The sequence below is a fragment of the Entelurus aequoreus genome, linkage group LG27 (assembly GCF_033978785.1).
Source record: "Entelurus aequoreus isolate RoL-2023_Sb linkage group LG27, RoL_Eaeq_v1.1, whole genome shotgun sequence".
Classification (NCBI taxonomy): Eukaryota; Metazoa; Chordata; class Actinopteri; order Syngnathiformes; family Syngnathidae; genus Entelurus; species Entelurus aequoreus.
In genome coordinates this window covers 36,842,411-36,859,910 of record NC_084757.1, presented here as the reverse complement: position 1 = coordinate 36,859,910, position 17,500 = coordinate 36,842,411, and the positions used below count along the sequence as shown (strand labels likewise).

Here is a 17,500-nt window from a genome sequence, read left to right as displayed (position 1 = left end):
AAATATAAATGCAATTAAATAAAGAGATTAAGAACGACAAGAAAAATATTAAAAGTGAGGATGATTGTTATTTATTGTAAACAACGCATGACGCAACACGTCCATTATTATTAACTATTGTTAGAAATTGGGATGAAACTTGACGCGTCTTCATTTAACTGATGATTTACGACACTGTCGCGCACCTGCATGCGCGCTTCCCTAAATTTCCACACCCCCCCCGCGGGGCGAGATTGCGCCTCCGCTCCTCCACGCCGCGGCAGCAGCATGTGTTCCCGCCAGATAAAGTCAACAATTTGTACGTGGAAAATTAAATTCTTAATTAGAAATGCGCTCCCGGTTGAGTGGGGAGGAGGAGGAGGAGGAGCGCGGGGGGCGCGCACACACGCGTGTATCGTTCCTGCGTGTGTCTTCTTTTGTCTTAATGAGTGCGCACGCATGTTGAAACAAGTCATCTTTTTTTCTTTTTTTTTTTAAAAAAGGTGAGGTTTTGGGCTGACTCATCAAAGTTGCAGACAAGTTTCGGGATGCACGAAGTCAAAGATTTGTGGTTTTTTTTTTTTTTTTTTTGTTCCTGATGATCCACTTGGCGTGGGTCCCTGCTGGGAGCCATGAAGCCGTCAAACGGGTCTGACGAGCGGGGGATCCCTCCAGGGAGGCTCCCTCCCTCCCGCTCTCCTTCCTGCCTTCCCTTGCCTCTCCTGGGCTGGGGATACAAATAAAAAAAAACAAAAAAACCACGAAAAGTCCTCCAAAGGAAAAAAAAAAAGAACATTTGGAAGTTCGGAAAATAATTAATACTTTTTTTTTCTGACGTTTTATATATTGTAAAAAATTATGTCCTTTAAAAACAAATTGTTTTCATACATTTGTATTACCCTCACCAATAACTGCACATATTTACTTTTTTATCATTTAATCTAAAGTTTAAAATGTGTCATTTCTGAACATACATCTTTTAAATACAGTTTCCCTTCAAATCATATTATTCAAGTGTTTTCAATTTGTTGTCATTTCTGACAATACATAATTATTTTTTCCCATTTGAGGTATTTTCTTAACAAATTAATCTGTCTTCATATCGTTAAATAAATAAATAAATAAATAAAGTACCATCTATCTATCTATCGTTTCTGATCAAAGACATTTAAATATTTTCCCTTTATCATAAATTATAATGTTAAAACTTGTCATTTCTGTGCATATCTATTTTCGAATTCATTAAACTATTTTTTTCTCTTAGTATATATTTTTCAAACAGCAAAAAAAATAATAATTTCGGACAATATGTTCCTTCTTTTTTTTAATTGTAACTTTTTTTGTTGTTGTCATCCTCCTTTTCTCATTTCCAATCTTGTTTGTATGTCAGTTGATGTTATTAAGTGCAGACAATGCATGCCACAACATTTAAATCATTAAAATATTATCTAATTATCAAAGTATTTAATTTAGAACGTTTTTTGGCGTGTAAAACTTTTACTATTTTCCCTTCTTTATTTTTAACATAATATTATTATTTTTAATAAATTAAAAACAGATCATTTTTTTACATCTAGGTTTTTTCAAAATAATTATACGTGATAAAATAAAATTTTTCGGTCTTCCTTTGATTTATTTTCTTGTCTTATCTTATCTTCATTTTTAACAAATAACATTTTTTTTAAACAGGTGAGTTTTAACCACCTTTAAAAATAACAAGTGATAAAATAAACAGTTTTCCTCTTCATTTACATATATTTTTTAAAATAATTTAAACTATTTTCCCTCTTCATTTTTAATTTTTTTTAAAAACAGGTCATTTCTAACCATGCACCTATGTTTGAAAAAAAAAAAAAAAACATTATAAGTGATCAAATAAATATCTTCACTGTTCACTTTTATAATTTTAACCATTTTCTTTCGTCATTTTTAACAAATAATATTGGGGGGAAAAAAACGGTAATTTCTAGCCATCAACGTTGTTTTTTTTAAAAAATAATTATAAGTGATAAAATAAATATATTCACTGTTCAGTTGAACTTGAAAATGGTCATTTCTGACAATTATTATTATTTTGTTTTTTTTAACTATTTCCTATTGTCATTTTTAACAAATAATATTTAGAAAACAGGGGCAACCATGCACCTATGTGTGAAAATAAATAAATACTAATAATTATAAGTGATCAAATAAATATATTCACTGTTCATTTGAACATGAAAATGGTCATTTGACAATCTTTTATTTTTTTTTAACAATTTTAACTAGTTTCCCTCTTCATTTTTAACAAATATTAAAAAAGCAAGTCATTTCTAGCCATCAACGTTTTTAAAAAAAAAAAAAAGATAAGTGATCAAATAAATATTTTCCCTCTTCATTTGAACATAAAAATGGTCTTTCTGACAATCTTTTTTCTAAAAAATTATTTTAACTATTTTCCCTCTTCATTAAAAAAAAAAAAACTATTTAAAAAAAAACAGGTCATTTCTAGCATTAACGTTTTTTAAAATAACTATAAAGCATAAAATAAATATTTTCCCTCTTCATTTGAACATAAAAAAGGTCTTTCCTGACAATCTTTAAAAACATTTTTTTTTTAGCTATTTTCCCTCTTCATTTAAAAACATACTATTTAAAAAACAGGTCATTTAGAGCCATTAACGTTTTTTAAACTAATTATAAAGCGCCAAATAAATATTTTCCCTCTTAATTTGAACATAAAAATTGTATTTTCTGAGAATCTTTAAAAAAAAAATAATTTTAGCTATTTTCCCTCTTCATTTAAAAACATACTATTTTAAAAAAAACAGGTCATTTCGAGCCATTAACCTTTTTTTAAAATAACTATAAAGCATCAAATAAATATTTCCCTCTTAATTTGAACATAAAAATGGTCTTTTCTGACAATATTTAAAAAAATAATAATTTTAGCTATTTTCCCTCTTCATTTAAAAACATACTATTTAAACAAACAGGTCATTTAGAGCCATTAACGTTTTTTAAACTAATTATAAAGCATCAAATAAATATGTTCCCTCTTCATTTGAACATAAAAATGGTCTTTTCTGACAATCTTAAAACATTTTTTTTTTAAAAACTATTTTCCCTCTTCATTTAAAAAAAACTATTAAGAAAAACAGGTCATTTCAGGCCATTAACATTTTATAAAATAATTATTAAGCATCAAATAAATATTTTCCCTCTTCATTTGAACATAAAAATTGTATTTTCTGACAATCTTTTTAAAAATAATAATTTTAACTATTTTCCCTATTCATTTAAAAAAAACTATTAAGAAAAACAGGTCATTTCGAGCCATTAACGTTTTTTAAAATAATTATTAAGCATCAAATAAATATTTCCCCTCTTAATTTGAACATAAAAATGGTCTTTTCTGACAATCTTTATTTTATTTAAAAAAAAATAATTTTAACTATTTTCTCTATTCATTAAAAAAAAAAAAATACTATATAAAAAACAGGTCATTTTTAGCCATCAACATTTTTTTTTTTAAAATAATGATAAGTGATCAAATAAATATTTTCCCTCTTCATTTGAACATGAAAATGGTCTTTTCTGACGATCTTTTTTTTTTTTTTTTAAATAATTTTAACTATTTTGTCTCTTCATTTAAAAAAAAAATACTATATAAAAAACTGGTCATTTCTAGCCATCAACATTTTTATTATTTTTTTTTAAAAATAATTAGTGATCAAATAAATATTTTCCCTCTTCATTTGAACATGAAAATGGTCTTTTCTGACGATCTTTTTTTTTTTTTTTTTTTTTTAAATAATTTTAACTATTTTGTCTCTTCATTTAAAAAAAATACTATATAAAAAACAGGTCATTTCTAGCCATCAACATTTTTTTTTTTTTTTTTTAAATAATTAGTGATCAAATAAATATTTCCCCTCTACATTTGAACATGAAAATGGTCTTTTCTGACAATCTTTTTTTTTTTCTTTTTAAATAATTTTAATTATTTTCCCTCTTCATTGACAAAAACAACTATTTAAAAAACAGGTAATTTCTAGTCATTAAAGTTGTTTTAAATAATTATACAGCATGAAATACATATTTTCCCTCTTCATTTAAAAAAAAAAAATAAAATTCTAGGAAAAAAATGACAAGAATTTCAAACTAATTTTCCTCATCACTTAGTCATTTTAAGCCGTCCCTTCCGTGTATTTCTGCTTGAGCGCCGTCCCAATAATGGTGCAGGGGGGGAGGTGGGGGGTGAAGACGGATTGTCTTTATTGGATTCTCTCTGGAACCTTCTAGATTACATGAAATATTAGATAGAAAATACACATCAACTCCTCCAAATTGTCAGCAAATCAACAAAAAACAACAAAAAAAAATCAGAAAAATCTCCATTTCAAAAAAAAACGAGCGTGCAAGTCTTTTTTTTGTTGTTGTTCTTTTCCAGCAGAGAATCACAAGTGGGTCAAAGAATAAAGTGTGATTATAAACAATAAAACCCGTATTTCATATCAAATATGATTGCGCCAAATGAAAAGACATTTACACAATAAATAAAGTTGAAGGCCTCCTTTTTCCCGCGGCGGCCATATAAACATTTACATCAAAGTCCCCTCAGGAACTTTTTTTTTTTTCCTTTTTTTTGTTGTTGTTTAAAGTCCAAAAACGCGCGTGATTTCTGTCCGTGTGCGCGCGTCTGCGCATGCATAGCCGACGCGGTTACATGGCGGCGGCGTGCGCGGACGAGTACGGGTCGAGGCCAGTCTTGGTCATACCTGGGAAGAGTATGTAGGCCACGGGCGGCTGCAGCGTGGACGTGGACCAGGCGCTGCAGTTGCACGGCACCACGTAGCCCGGGTTCGTGGGCGACGGGTGGGTGTGGGTGTGCTGCGTGGGGCAGCCCAGCGGGCCGAAGGCGCCGTTCTGGTAGCCCAGGGAGGAGGCGTAGGGCAGCGAGCCGGCGCCCAGGGAGTGCGGCATCTCGCCCATCTTCTGGCCGAACTGGCTGGGGTCCAGGAAGGAGTAGGGGCCCGAGGTCGGGGGCAGGAAGGCGCGCGCCTTCTCCGAGGCGCTCAGCAGGGAGTCCGCGGCGGCGGCGGCCGCGGCCGCGGCGGCGGCGGACACCGGCAGACCCTTCAGGTGCTCCGTGTCGCCCAGGTAAGGCAGCGGGAACACGTACCGGTCCTTCTTCAGCAGGTTCTTGGGCTTGCGCCGGGGCCGGTACTTGTAGTCCGGGTGCTCCTTCATGTGCTGCGCACGCAGCCGCTTGGCCTCGTCGATGTAGGGCCGCTTCTCGGACTCGGACAGGAGCTTCCACTCCGCGCCCAGACGCTTGCTGATCTCAGAGTTGTGCATCTTGGGGTTCTCCTGCGCCATCTTGCGCCGCTGGCCCCGGGACCAGACCATGAAGGCGTTCATGGGCCGCTTGATGTGGTCGGCCGGTTTGGACATCTTAGGGGGGCGGGTGGGGGGGAGGGTAGGGAAAGGGGGACCGGGGAAGGGAGGGGGGTTTTGGGGGGGGGTCTTCTTATCGGCTTCGGCCGGCGCGCGGGGAGAAAAAAGGGAGCTCACCTGTCCAGGTGCGAGACCGCGCGCACCGGGAGAGAAGAAACGCGGAACTTTCTCCAACTAAATCCAGACGAGTAGAGTCCAGCCACGGAGAAATCCGGTATAGGCGAAGAGAGAGGAAGTTAAAAAAAAAAAGGAGAAAAAAAAAAAAAAAAAAAAGAAAAAAAAAAAAAAAAAAAAAAAAAAAGTACGTCGCTCCGTCCGTTCCGGTCGCGCGCGCGCGCGCTCCGTGGCTTCCTCGCACCTGCGGGCGGCCCTGCTGGGAAAGTGCTGAGCGGCTGCGGGAGAGACGGACGCCGAAGTCGGCCAAGTTCAAAGGCTGGGATGGCGCGCTTCCTCGCACGCGATGTGACATAATGAGAGGGGGCGGGGCCACGGCCGCACCGGCGCAACCTGGCCGTCCAATCAGCACCTTCGCGGGGCGCGCCGCATCATATAGGTGTGCGCGCCTGTGTGTGTGTGTGTGTGTGTGTGGAGAGAGAGAGAGAGAGAGAAAGAGAGAGAGAGGACCCCCCCCCCTCCCTGCCCACACCCACTCTGGACACGTGACGCCATTAGAGTCATTTGCCTCGCACTTTATTGCAATTACCGTAATGCAGGTGTGTCCAAAGTGGGGCTCAGGGGCTTTTTTTTTTTTTTTTTTTACACTTCAGAAATCATCAAAAGTTTGCAGACATTTAAATGAACACAAATGAGGGAAATTGTTGATAATTGTAGAAGCAATTTGATATTTTTATGACAAAAAAATCATAAAACGGCAAAAAAATAAAAATGTTTTAAAAAAATCTAAATATTTGTGTTTTTGCTCCAAGGGTGTCCAAGCAGTGGTATCCAAAGTGGTTTTTGTTTTTTTTACACTTCAAAAATCATCAAATGTTTGCAGACATTTAAATGAACACAAATGAGGGAAATTGTTGATAACACAAATTCTTGTAGAAGCAATTTGATATTTTTATGACAAAAAAAATCCTAAAAAGGCTAAAAATAATTAAATAAAATCTGAATATTTTTGTTTTTGCGCCAAGGGTGTCCAAGCAGTGGTGTCCACATTTTTTTGGGGTCTTTTTTACATTTCAAAATCATCAAAAGTTTGCAGACATTAAATTGTTTGTAATACAAATTATTGTAAAGCCTATTTGATATTTTATGACAAAAAATCATAAAAAGGCTAAAAAATAAAATAAATAAAAAATTCCAAATATTTGTGTTTTTGCTCCAAGGGTGTCCAAAGTGGTTTTTTTTTGTTTTTTACACTTCAAAATCATCAAAAGTTTCCTCATTTGCAGACATTCAATGAACAAAAATGAGGGAAATTATTAATATTACAAATTTTTGTTGCCAATTTGATATATTTATGACAAAAAAAAAGTCATAAAAAGGCTAAAAAAAATATAAAAATAATAAAAATATTTGTGTTTTTGCTCTAAGGGTGTTTTTTTACACTTCAAAATCATCAAAAGTTTGCAGACATCAAATGAACACAAATGAGGGAAATTGTTAATAACACAAATTACTGTAGAAACAATTAGATATTTTTATGACAAAAAAATCATAAAACGGCAAAAAAATCAAAAAAATCTAAATATTTGTGTTTTTGCTCCAAGGGTGTCCAAGCAGTGGTGTCCAAAGTGTTTTGTTTTTGTTTTTTTACACTTCAAAAATCATCAAAGGTTTGCAGACATTTAAATGAACACAAATGAGGGAAATTGTTGATAATTGTAGAAACAATTTGATATTTTTATGACAAAAAAATCATAAAAAGGCTAAAAATAATTCAATAAAATCTGAATATTTTTGTTTTTGCACCAAGGGTGTCCAAGCAGTGGTGTCCACATTTTTTTTGTCTTTTTTACATTTCAAAATCATCAAAAGTTTGCAGACATTAAATTGTTTGTAATACAAATTATTGTAAAGCCTATTTGATATTTTATGACAAAAAATCATAAAAAGGCTAAAAAAATAAAATAAATTAAAAAATTCCAAATATTTGTGTTTTTGCTCCAAGGGTGTCCAAAGTGTTTTTTTTTTTGTTTTTTACACTTCAAAATCATCAAAAGTTTCCTCATTTTCAGACATTCAATGAACAAAAATGAGGGAAATTATTAATATTACAAATTTTTGTTGCCAATTTGATATATTTATGACCAAAAAAAAGTCATAAAAAGGCTAAAAAAAATATAAAAATAATACAAATATTTGTGTTTTTGCTCTAAGGGTGTCCAAGCAGTGGTGTCCAAAGTGTTTTTTGTTTTTTTTTTACACTTCAAAATCATCAAAAGTTTCCTCATTTGCAGACATTCAATGAACAAAAATGAGGGAAATTATTAATATTACAAATTGTTGTTGCCAATTATATATATTTATGACAAAAAAAATCATAAAAAGGCTAAAAAATATAAAAATAATCAAAATATTTGTGTTTTTACTCCAAGGGTGTCCAAAGTGGGGTTTTTTTACACTTCAAAATTATCAAAAGTTACCTCATTTGCAGACATTCAATGAACAAAAATGAGGGAAATTATTAATATTACAAATTGTTGTTGCCAATTTGATATATTTATGACAAAAAAAAGTCATAAAAAGGCTAAAAAATATATAAAAATAATACAAATATTTGTGTTTTTGCTCTAAGGGTGTTTTTTTACACTTCAAAATCATCAAAAGTTTGCAGACATCAAATTAACACAAATGAGGGAAATTGTTAATAACACAAATTGTAGAAAAAATTAGATATTTTTATGACAAAAAAATCATAAAACGGCAAAAAAATTAAAAAAAATCTAAATATTTGTGTTTTTGCTCCAAGGGTGTCCAAGCAGTGGTGTCCAAAGTGTTTTGTTTTTGTTTTTTTACACTTCAAAAATCATCAAAAGTTTGCAGACATTTAAATGAACACAAATGAGGGAAATTGTTGATAATTGCAGTAACAATTTGATATTTTTATGACAAAAAAAATCATAAAAAGGCTAAAAATAATTAAATAAAATCTGAATATTTTTGTTTTTGCTCCAAGGGTGTCCAAGCAGTGGTGTCCACATTTTTTTGGTCTTTTTTACATTTCAAAATCATCAAAAGTTTGCAGACATTAAATTGTTTGTAATACAAATGATTGTAAAGCCTATTTGATATTTTATGACAAAAAATCATAAAAAGGCAAAAAAATTAAATAAATAAAAAATTCCAAATATTTGTGTTTTTGCTCCAAGGGTGTCCAAAGTGGGTTTTTTTTGGTTTTTTTACACTTCAAAATCATCAAAAGTTTGCAGACATTTAAATGAACACAAATGAGGGAAATTGTTGATAACACAAATTATTGTAGAAACAATTTGATATTTTTATCATAAAAAGGCTAAAAAAAAAATACAAATTATCTGAATATTTTTGTTTTTGCGCCTAGGGTGTCCGAGCAGTGGTGTCCAAAGTGTGGCTCAGGAGACTTTTTTTTTTTTTTTTTTTTTTTACATTTCAAAATCATCAAAAGTTTGCAGATATTAAATTGTTAGTAACACAAATTATTGTAGAGACAATTTGATATTTTTATGACAAAGAAATCATAAAAAGGCTAAAAAAAAAAAAAATTATAAAAATTTTTTTCCAAATTTTTGTGTTTTTGCTCCAAGGGTGTCCAAGCTGTGGGGTCCAAAGTGGGTTTTTTTTTACACTTCAAAACCATGAAAAGTTTCCTCATTTGCAGACATTCAATGAACAAAAATGAGGGAAATTATTAATATTACAAATTGTTGTTGCCAATTTGATATTTTTATGACAAAAAAAATCATAAAAAGACTAAAAAAATATATAAAAATAATCAAAATATTTGTGTTTTTGCTCTAAGGGTGTCCAAGCAGTGGTGTCCAAAGTGTTTTTTGTTTTTTTTTACACTTCAAAATCATCAAAAGTTTCCTCATTTGCAGACATTCAATGAACAAAAATGAGGGAAATTATTAATATTACAAATTGTTGTTGCCAATTATATATATTTATGACAAAAAAATCATAAAAAGGCTAAAAAATATAAAAATAATCAAAATATTTGTGTTTTTACTCCAAGGGTGTCCAAAGTGGGTTTTTTTTACACTTCAAAATTATCAAAAGTTACCTCATTTGCAGACATTCAATGAACAAAAATGAGGGAAATTATTAATATTACAAATTGTTGTTGCCAATTTGATATATTTATGACAAAAAAAAGTCATAAAAAGGCTAAAAAATATATAAAAATAATACAAATATTTGTGTTTTTGCTCTAAGGGTGTTTTTTTACACTTCAAAATCATCAAAAGTTTGCAGACATCAAATTAACACAAATGAGGGAAATTGTTAATAACACAAATTGTAGAACAAATTAGATATTTTTATGACAAAAAAATCATAAAACGGCAAAAAAATTAAAAAAAATCTAAATATTTGTGTTTTTGCTCCAAGGGTGTCCAAGCAGTGGTGTCCAAAGTGTTTTGTTTTTGTTTTTTTACACTTCAAAAATCATCAAAAGTTTGCAGACATTTAAATGAACACAAATGAGGGAAATTGTTGATAATTGCAGTAACAATTTGATATTTTTATGACAAAAAAAATCATAAAAAGGCTAAAAATAATTAAATAAAATCTGAATATTTTTGTTTTTGCTCCAAGGGTGTCCAAGCAGTGGTGTCCACATTTTTTTGGTCTTTTTTACATTTCAAAATCATCAAAAGTTTGCAGACATTAAATTGTTTGTAATACAAATGATTGTAAAGCCTATTTGATATTTTATGACAAAAAATCATAAAAAGGCAAAAAAATTAAATAAATAAAAAATTCCAAATATTTGTGTTTTTGCTCCAAGGGTGTCCAAAGTGGTTTTTTTTTGGTTTTTTTACACTTCAAAATCATCAAAAGTTTGCAGACATTTAAATGAACACAAATGAGGGAAATTGTTGATAACACAAATTATTGTAGAAACAATTTGATATTTTTATCATAAAAAGGCTAAAAAAAAATACAAATTATCTGAATATTTTTGTTTTTGCGCCTAGGGTGTCCAAGCAGTGGTGTCCAAAGTGTGGCTCAGGAGACTTTTTTTTTTTTTTTTTTTTTTTACATTTCAAAATCATCAAAAGTTTGCAGATATTACATTGTTAGTAACACAAATTATTGTAGAGACAATTTGATATTTTTATGACAAACAAATCATAAAAAGGCTAAAAAAAAAAAAAATTATAAAAAAAAATTTCCAAATTTTTGTGTTTCTGCTCCAAGGGTGTCCAAGCTGTGGGGTCCAAAGTGGGTTTTTTTTTACACTTCAAAACCATGAAAAGTTTCCTCATTTGCAGACATTCAATGAACAAAAATGAGGGAAATTATTAATATTACAAATTGTTGTTGCCAATTTGATATTTTTATGACAAAAAAAATCATAAAAAGACTAAAAAAATATATAAAAATAATCAAAATATTTGTGTTTTTGCTCCAAGGGTGTCCAAAGTGTTTTTTGTTGTTTTTTTACACTTCAAAAATCATCAAAAGTTTGCAGACATTTAAATGAACACAAATGAGGGAAATTGTTGATAACACAAATAATTATAGAAACAATTTGATATTTTTATCATAAAAAGGCTAAAAAAAAATACAAATTATCTGAATATTTTTGTTTTTGCGCCTAGGGTGTCCAAGCAGTGGTGTCCAAAGTGTGGCTCAGGAGACTTTTTTTTTTTTTTTTTTACATTTCAAAATCATCAAAAGTTTGCAGATATTAAATTGTTAGTAACACAAATTATTGTAGAGACAATTTGATATTTTTATGACAAAAAAATCATAAAAAGGCTAAAAATAAAAAAAAATTATAAAAAAAAAATTCCAAATTTTTGTGTTTTTGCTCCAAGGGTGTCCAAGCTGTGGGGTCCAAAGAGGGTTTTTTTTACACTTCAAAACCATGAAAAGTTTCCTCATTTGCAGACATTTAATGAACAAAAATGAGGGAAGTTATTAATATTACAAATTGTTGTTGCCAATTTGATATTTTTATGACAAAAAAATCATAAAAAGGCTAAAAAAAAAATAAAACAAATATTTGTGGTGTCCAAAGTGTGGCTCACTTTGGCTTTTTTTATTTTTTTATTTTTTTTTACACTTCAAAATCATCAAAAGTTTGCAGACACCAAATGATAACAAATGAGGGACATTGTTAATAACACAAATTATTATAAAGCCAATTTGATATGACAAAAAAATCCTAAAAAGGCACAAAAAAAAAATATTCCAAATATTTGTGTTTTTGTTTTTGCGCCAAGGGTGTCCAAGCAGTGGTGTCCAATGTGTGGCTCAGGGGCCTTTTTTTTTTACACTTCAAAATCATCAAAAGTTTGCAGACATCAAATACCTGTGGACAGAAAATGGCCCCCGGGCCACACTTTGGACACCCTGGTGTAACCAAAAACAAAAAACAGTAATAATGAATACATGTTTGTTTTGTTTTAGCTTTTTTATGGATTTTTTTTTTTTAAAACAAAAATATAATTTTATATTGTAAATTCAATATGCTAAAACCAATTAAATGTATAAACTATTGAAACTGTATTAGCTTCTTAGCTTTTGTGTTATTGGAAACAGAGAAAATATGTTATATCTAATACATCTAAATAATGAGTTCATTTCATTTTCAAAACATGTTGAGGGCCAATAAAAAACTATACCTGTGGGCAGAAAATGGCCCCCGGGCCACACTTTGGACACCCTCGGGTAACTAAAACCAAATACAATAATAATAAATATATGTTTGTTCGGTTTTTAGCTTTTGTATGGATTTTACTTTTAAAAAATAATATATATATATAATTTTATTTTGTACAATAAATATGTTAATTGTCTCATGAATAATGAATTCATTTCATTTTCAGAACATGTCGAGGGCCAAAAAAAACAACCTTCCTGTGGGCAGAAAATGGCCCCTGGGCCGCACTTTGGACACCCAAGTGTAACTACAACTAAAAACAGCAATAATAAATACATGTTTGGTTTTTTTCAGCTTTTTTGTGAATTTTTTATGGATTAACATTTTTTTTAAATAAAAATATAATTTTATTTTGTACAGTAAATATGCTAAAACCAATTCAACGTATAAACAATTGAAACTTTATTGTTTTCTTAGCTTTTGTGTTATTAAAAACAGAGAAAATGTGTTATATTTAATACATCTCATGAATAATGAGTTCATTTCATTTTCAAAACATGTCAAGGGCCAAAAAAAAAACCTTCCTGCCGGCCGAAAATGGCCCCTGGGCCACACTTTGGACACCCAAGTGTAACTACAACTAAAAACAGCAATAATAAATACATGTTTGTTTGTTTTTTTTTCAGCTTTTTTGTGGATTTTTTATGGATTAACATTTTTTAAAAATAAAAATCTAATTTTATTTTGTACATTAAATATGTTGAAACCAATTCAACGTATAAACAATTGAAACTTTATTGTTTTCTTAGCTTTTGTGTTATTAAAAACAGAGAAAATGTGTTATATTTAATACATCCCATGAATAATGAGTTCATTTCATTTTCAAAACATGTCGAGGGCCAAAAAAAAAACCTTCCTGTCGGCCGAAAATGGCCCCTGGGCCGCACTTTGGACACCCAAGTGTAACTACAACTAAAAACAGCAATAATAAATACATGTTTATTTGGGTTTTTTCAGCTTTTTTGTGGATTTTTTATGGATTAACATTTTTTAAAAATAAAAATATGTTATTTTGTGCATTAAATATGCTAAAACCAATTCAACGTATAAACAATTGAAACGGTATTGTTGTTGTTGTTTTTTAGCTTTTGTGTTATTAAAAACAAAGAAAATGTGTTATATTTAATACTTCCCATGAATAATGAGTTCATTTCATTTTCAGAACATGTCGAGGGCCAAAAAAAACCTTCCTGTCGGCCGAAAATGGCTCCTGGGCCACACTTTGGACACCCAAGTGTAACTACAACTAAAAACAGCAATAATAAATACATGTTTATTTGTTTTTTTTTCAGCTTTTTTGTGGATTTTTTATGGATTAACATTTTTTTTAAATAAAAATATAATTTTATTTTGTACATTAAATATGCTAAAACCAATTCAACGTATAAACAATTGAAACTTTATTGTTTTCTTAGCTTTTGTGTTATTAAAAACAGAGAAAATGTGTTATATTTAATACATCTCATGAATAATGAGTTCATTTCATTTTCAAAACATGTCAAGGGCCAAAAAAAAAACCTTCCTGCCGGCCGAAAATGGCCCCTGGGCCACACTTTGGACACCCAAGTGTAACTACAACTAAAAACAGCAATAATAAATACATGTTTGTTTGTTTTTTTTTCAGCTTTTTTGTGGATTTTTTATGGATTAACATTTTTTAAAAATAAAAATCTAATTTTATTTTGTACATTAAATATGTTGAAACCAATTCAACGTATAAACAATTGAAACTTTATTGTTTTCTTAGCTTTTGTGTTATTAAAAACAGAGAAAATGTGTTATATTTAATACTTCCCATGAATAATGAGTTCATTTAATTTTCAAAACATGTCGAGGGCCAAAAAAAAAACCTTCCTGTCGGCCGAAAATGGCCCCTGGGCCGCACTTTGGACACCCAAGTGTAACTACAACTAAAAACAGCAATAATAAATACATGTTTATTTGGGTTTTTTCAGCTTTTTTGTGGATTTTTTATGGATTAACATTTTTTAAAAATAAAAATATGTTATTTTGTGCATTAAATATGCTAAAACCAATTCAACGTATAAACAATTGAAACGGTATTGTTGTTGTTGTTTTTTAGCTTTTGTGTTATTAAAAACAAAGAAAATGTGTTATATTTAATACTTCCCATGAATAATGAGTTCATTTCATTTTCAGAACATGTCGAGGGCCAAAAAAAACCTTCCTGTCGGCCGAAAATGGCTCCTGGGCCACACTTTGGACACCCAAGTGTAACTACAACTAAAAACAGTAATAATAAATACACGTTTATTTGTTTTTTTTCAGCTTTTTTGTGGATTTTTTATGGATTAACATTTTTTAAAAATAAAAATATGTTATTTTGTGCATTAAATATGCTAAAACCAATTCAACGTATAAACAATTGAAACGGTATTGTTGTTGTTGTTTTTTAGCTTTTGTGTTATTAAAAACAAAGAAAATGTGTTATATTTAATACTTCCCATGAATAATGAGTTCATTTCATTTTCAGAACATGTCGAGGGCCAAAAAAAACCTTCCTGTCGGCCGAAAATGGCTCCTGGGCCACACTTTGGACACCCAAGTGTAACTACAACTAAAAACAGTAATAATAAATACACGTTTATTTGTTTTTTTTCAGCTTTTTTGTGGATTTTTTATGGATTAACATTTTTTTAAAATAAAAATATAATGTTATTTTGTGCATTAAATATGCTAAAACCAATTCAAGGTATAAACAATTGAAACGGTATTGTTTTTTTGTTTTTTTTTAGCTTTTGTGTTATTAAAAACAGAGAAAATATGTTATATTTAATACATCTCATGAATAATGAGTTCATTTCTTTTTCAGAACATGTCGAGGGCCAAAAAATAAACCTTCCTGCGGGCCAAAAATGGCCCCTGGGCCACACTTTGGACACCCAAGTGTAACTACAACTAAAAACAGTAATAATAAATACATGTTTGTTTGTTTTTTTCCAGCTTTTTTGTGGATTTTTTTAATGGATTTTACATTTTTTAAAATAAAAATATAATGTTATTTTGTGCATTAAATATGCTAAAACCAATTCAACGTATAAACAATTGAAACTTTATTGTTTTCTTAGGTTTTGTGTTATTAAAAACAGAGAAAATTTGTTATATTTAATACATCTCATGAATAATGAGTTCATTTCTTTTTCAGAACATGTCGAGGGCCAAAAAATAAACCTTCCTGCGGGCCAAAAATGACCCCTGGGCCACACTTTGGACACCCAAGTGTAACTACAACTAAAAACAGTAATAATAAATACATGTTTGTTTGTTTTTTTTCAGCTTTTTTGTGGATTTTTTTTATGGATTTTACATTTTTTAAAATAAAAATATAATGTTATTTTGTGCATTAAATATGCTAAAACCAATTCAACGTATATACAATTGAAACTTTATTGTTTTCTTAGCTTTTGTGTTATTAAAAACAGAGAAAATGTGTTATATTTAATACATCTCATGAATATTGAGTTCATTTCATTTTCAAAACATGTCAAGGGCCAAAAAAAAACCTTCCTGCCGGCCGAAAATGGCCCCTGGGCCACACTTGGGACACCCAAGTGTAACTACAACTAAAAACAGCAATAATAAATACATGTTTGTTTGTTTTTTTCAGCTTTTTTGTGGATTTTTTATGGATTAACATTTTTTTAAAATAAAAATATAATGTTATTTTGTGCATTAAATATGCTAGAACCAATTCAACGTATAAACAATTGAAACTGTATTGTTTTTTTTTGTTTTTTTTAGCTTTTGTGTTATTAAAAACAGAGAAAATGTGTTATATTTAATACATCTCATGAATAATGAGTTCATTTCATTTTCAGAACATGTCGAGGGCCAAAAAAAAACAACCTTCCTGTGGGCAGAAAATGGCCCCTGGGCCGCACTTTGGACACCCAAGTGTAACTACAACTAAAAACAGCAATAATAAATACATGTTTATTTGTTTTTTTTCCAGCTTTTTTGTGGATTTTTTATGGATTAACATTTTTTTTAAATAAAAATATGTTATTTTGTGCATTAAATATGCTAAAACCAATTCAAGGTATAAACAATTGAAACGGTATTGTTGTTGTTTTTTAGCTTTTGTGTTATTAAAAACAGAGAAAATGTGTTATATTTAATACATCCCATGAATAATGAGTTCATTTCATTTTCAGAACATGTCAAGGGCCAAAAAAAACCCCTTCCTGTCGGCCGGAAATGGCCCCTGGGCCACACTTTGGACACCCAAGTGTAACTACAACTAACAACTAATAAATACATGTTTTTTTGGTTGTTTTTAAAAAAAAATAAAAATATCAATTTGGTGGTGTTTTTCCCAGTGTGTGTGAAAACATCTTTATAAAGGCAATAATTACTGTGAGAATAAAACCTGATGATTATTCTATTTATCATTAATAATAATTACAGTCGCCTTATCGCCTAATGCCATGTGTGCTCACGCAGAACACAAGAAGGCCCTAGGGCCACTCTTTGTGCGTGCGCGTGTGTGATATATGATCCTCTCAGCTCTGATTATTGGAGCACTTTTGCGTGTGATTGCAAAACCACGAGTGGGCTTAGAATGAAGAAAAAAAAACACGACTAAATGTCTGCATAACATCAACAACCACTGGTGCAGGGTGAATAATACAATATGCTATTTTGTTTCACGAGCAACTCTCTCTCTAACTGCGCATGCGTCAGAGTGGATTTTTTTTTTTTTTTTGAGGGGTGCGTGGGGGGTGGGTTTGCGAGATTTCCGTGGAAGCGACTTCTTCCTGGACAAGCGCGTGGAAAGGTAACGCCGCGCCGTCGTCGTTGTTGTTGCTGCCGTGCGTGGCGTGGAGGAGGAAGGTGTGACACTCGGCGTTCTTCCCACGCGTGACATCATAATGCTCCTAATAAAGGCGCAGCGTTTAATTGCTGAGGGAGAACAAAAAAGGGCTCACCTGTCACGTTTTTTTTTGTTTGTTTTTTTGCTGCCGTTGTTGGAAGACACCACGCGTGTTTTTTTTTTTCCATCCAATGCACGTCTTTGTTTGTCAATTTTGCGCTTATTTGAATTATAATGTGAAGAATATTTATACACTTTTTTAAATGAATTTGAGTGTAATGTTGTATGAAAGATCCACACGGCAGCTGTCCGTGGTGCTGAAGCTCGACCAGACCCTCCCTCCCACCTCCCCCTCCCCACTTCCACCACACAAAAAAACCTCACAAGCTCTGCTGACATTTCCACACCTTTTTATGTGTCTGCAT

General features: G+C 31.3%; 1 protein-coding gene and 1 long non-coding RNA gene across 4 annotated transcripts in view; both read right to left on the bottom strand.

Annotated features, from left to right (window-relative positions):
- Positions 1-17,500, bottom strand: part of LOC133644104 (uncharacterized) — a 188,007-nt gene that overhangs the window by 121,436 nt on the left and 49,071 nt on the right. Inside the window, exon 3 of one of the 3 annotated variants that reach the window (XR_009824725.1) lies at positions 115-706. The exons of the other annotated variants lie outside the window; for them this stretch is intronic. This is a non-coding gene — a long non-coding RNA (uncharacterized LOC133644104). Of the gene's footprint in view, positions 1-114; positions 707-17,500 lie in introns of those variants that run through there. 3 annotated transcript variants of the gene reach the window in all.
- On the bottom strand, positions 4,007-5,711 carry LOC133644102 (transcription factor Sox-14). The gene has a single exon (XM_062038424.1). It carries the CDS (start codon positions 5,413-5,415, stop codon positions 4,684-4,686), a length of 732 nt encoding a protein of 243 aa, XP_061894408.1. The 5' UTR covers positions 5,416-5,711; the 3' UTR covers positions 4,007-4,683.

Coding starts and splice junctions, on each gene's coding strand:
- LOC133644102 (XM_062038424.1), bottom strand. CDS start 5,415: ATGTCCAAACCGGCCGACCACATCAAGCGGCCCATGAACGCCTTCATG.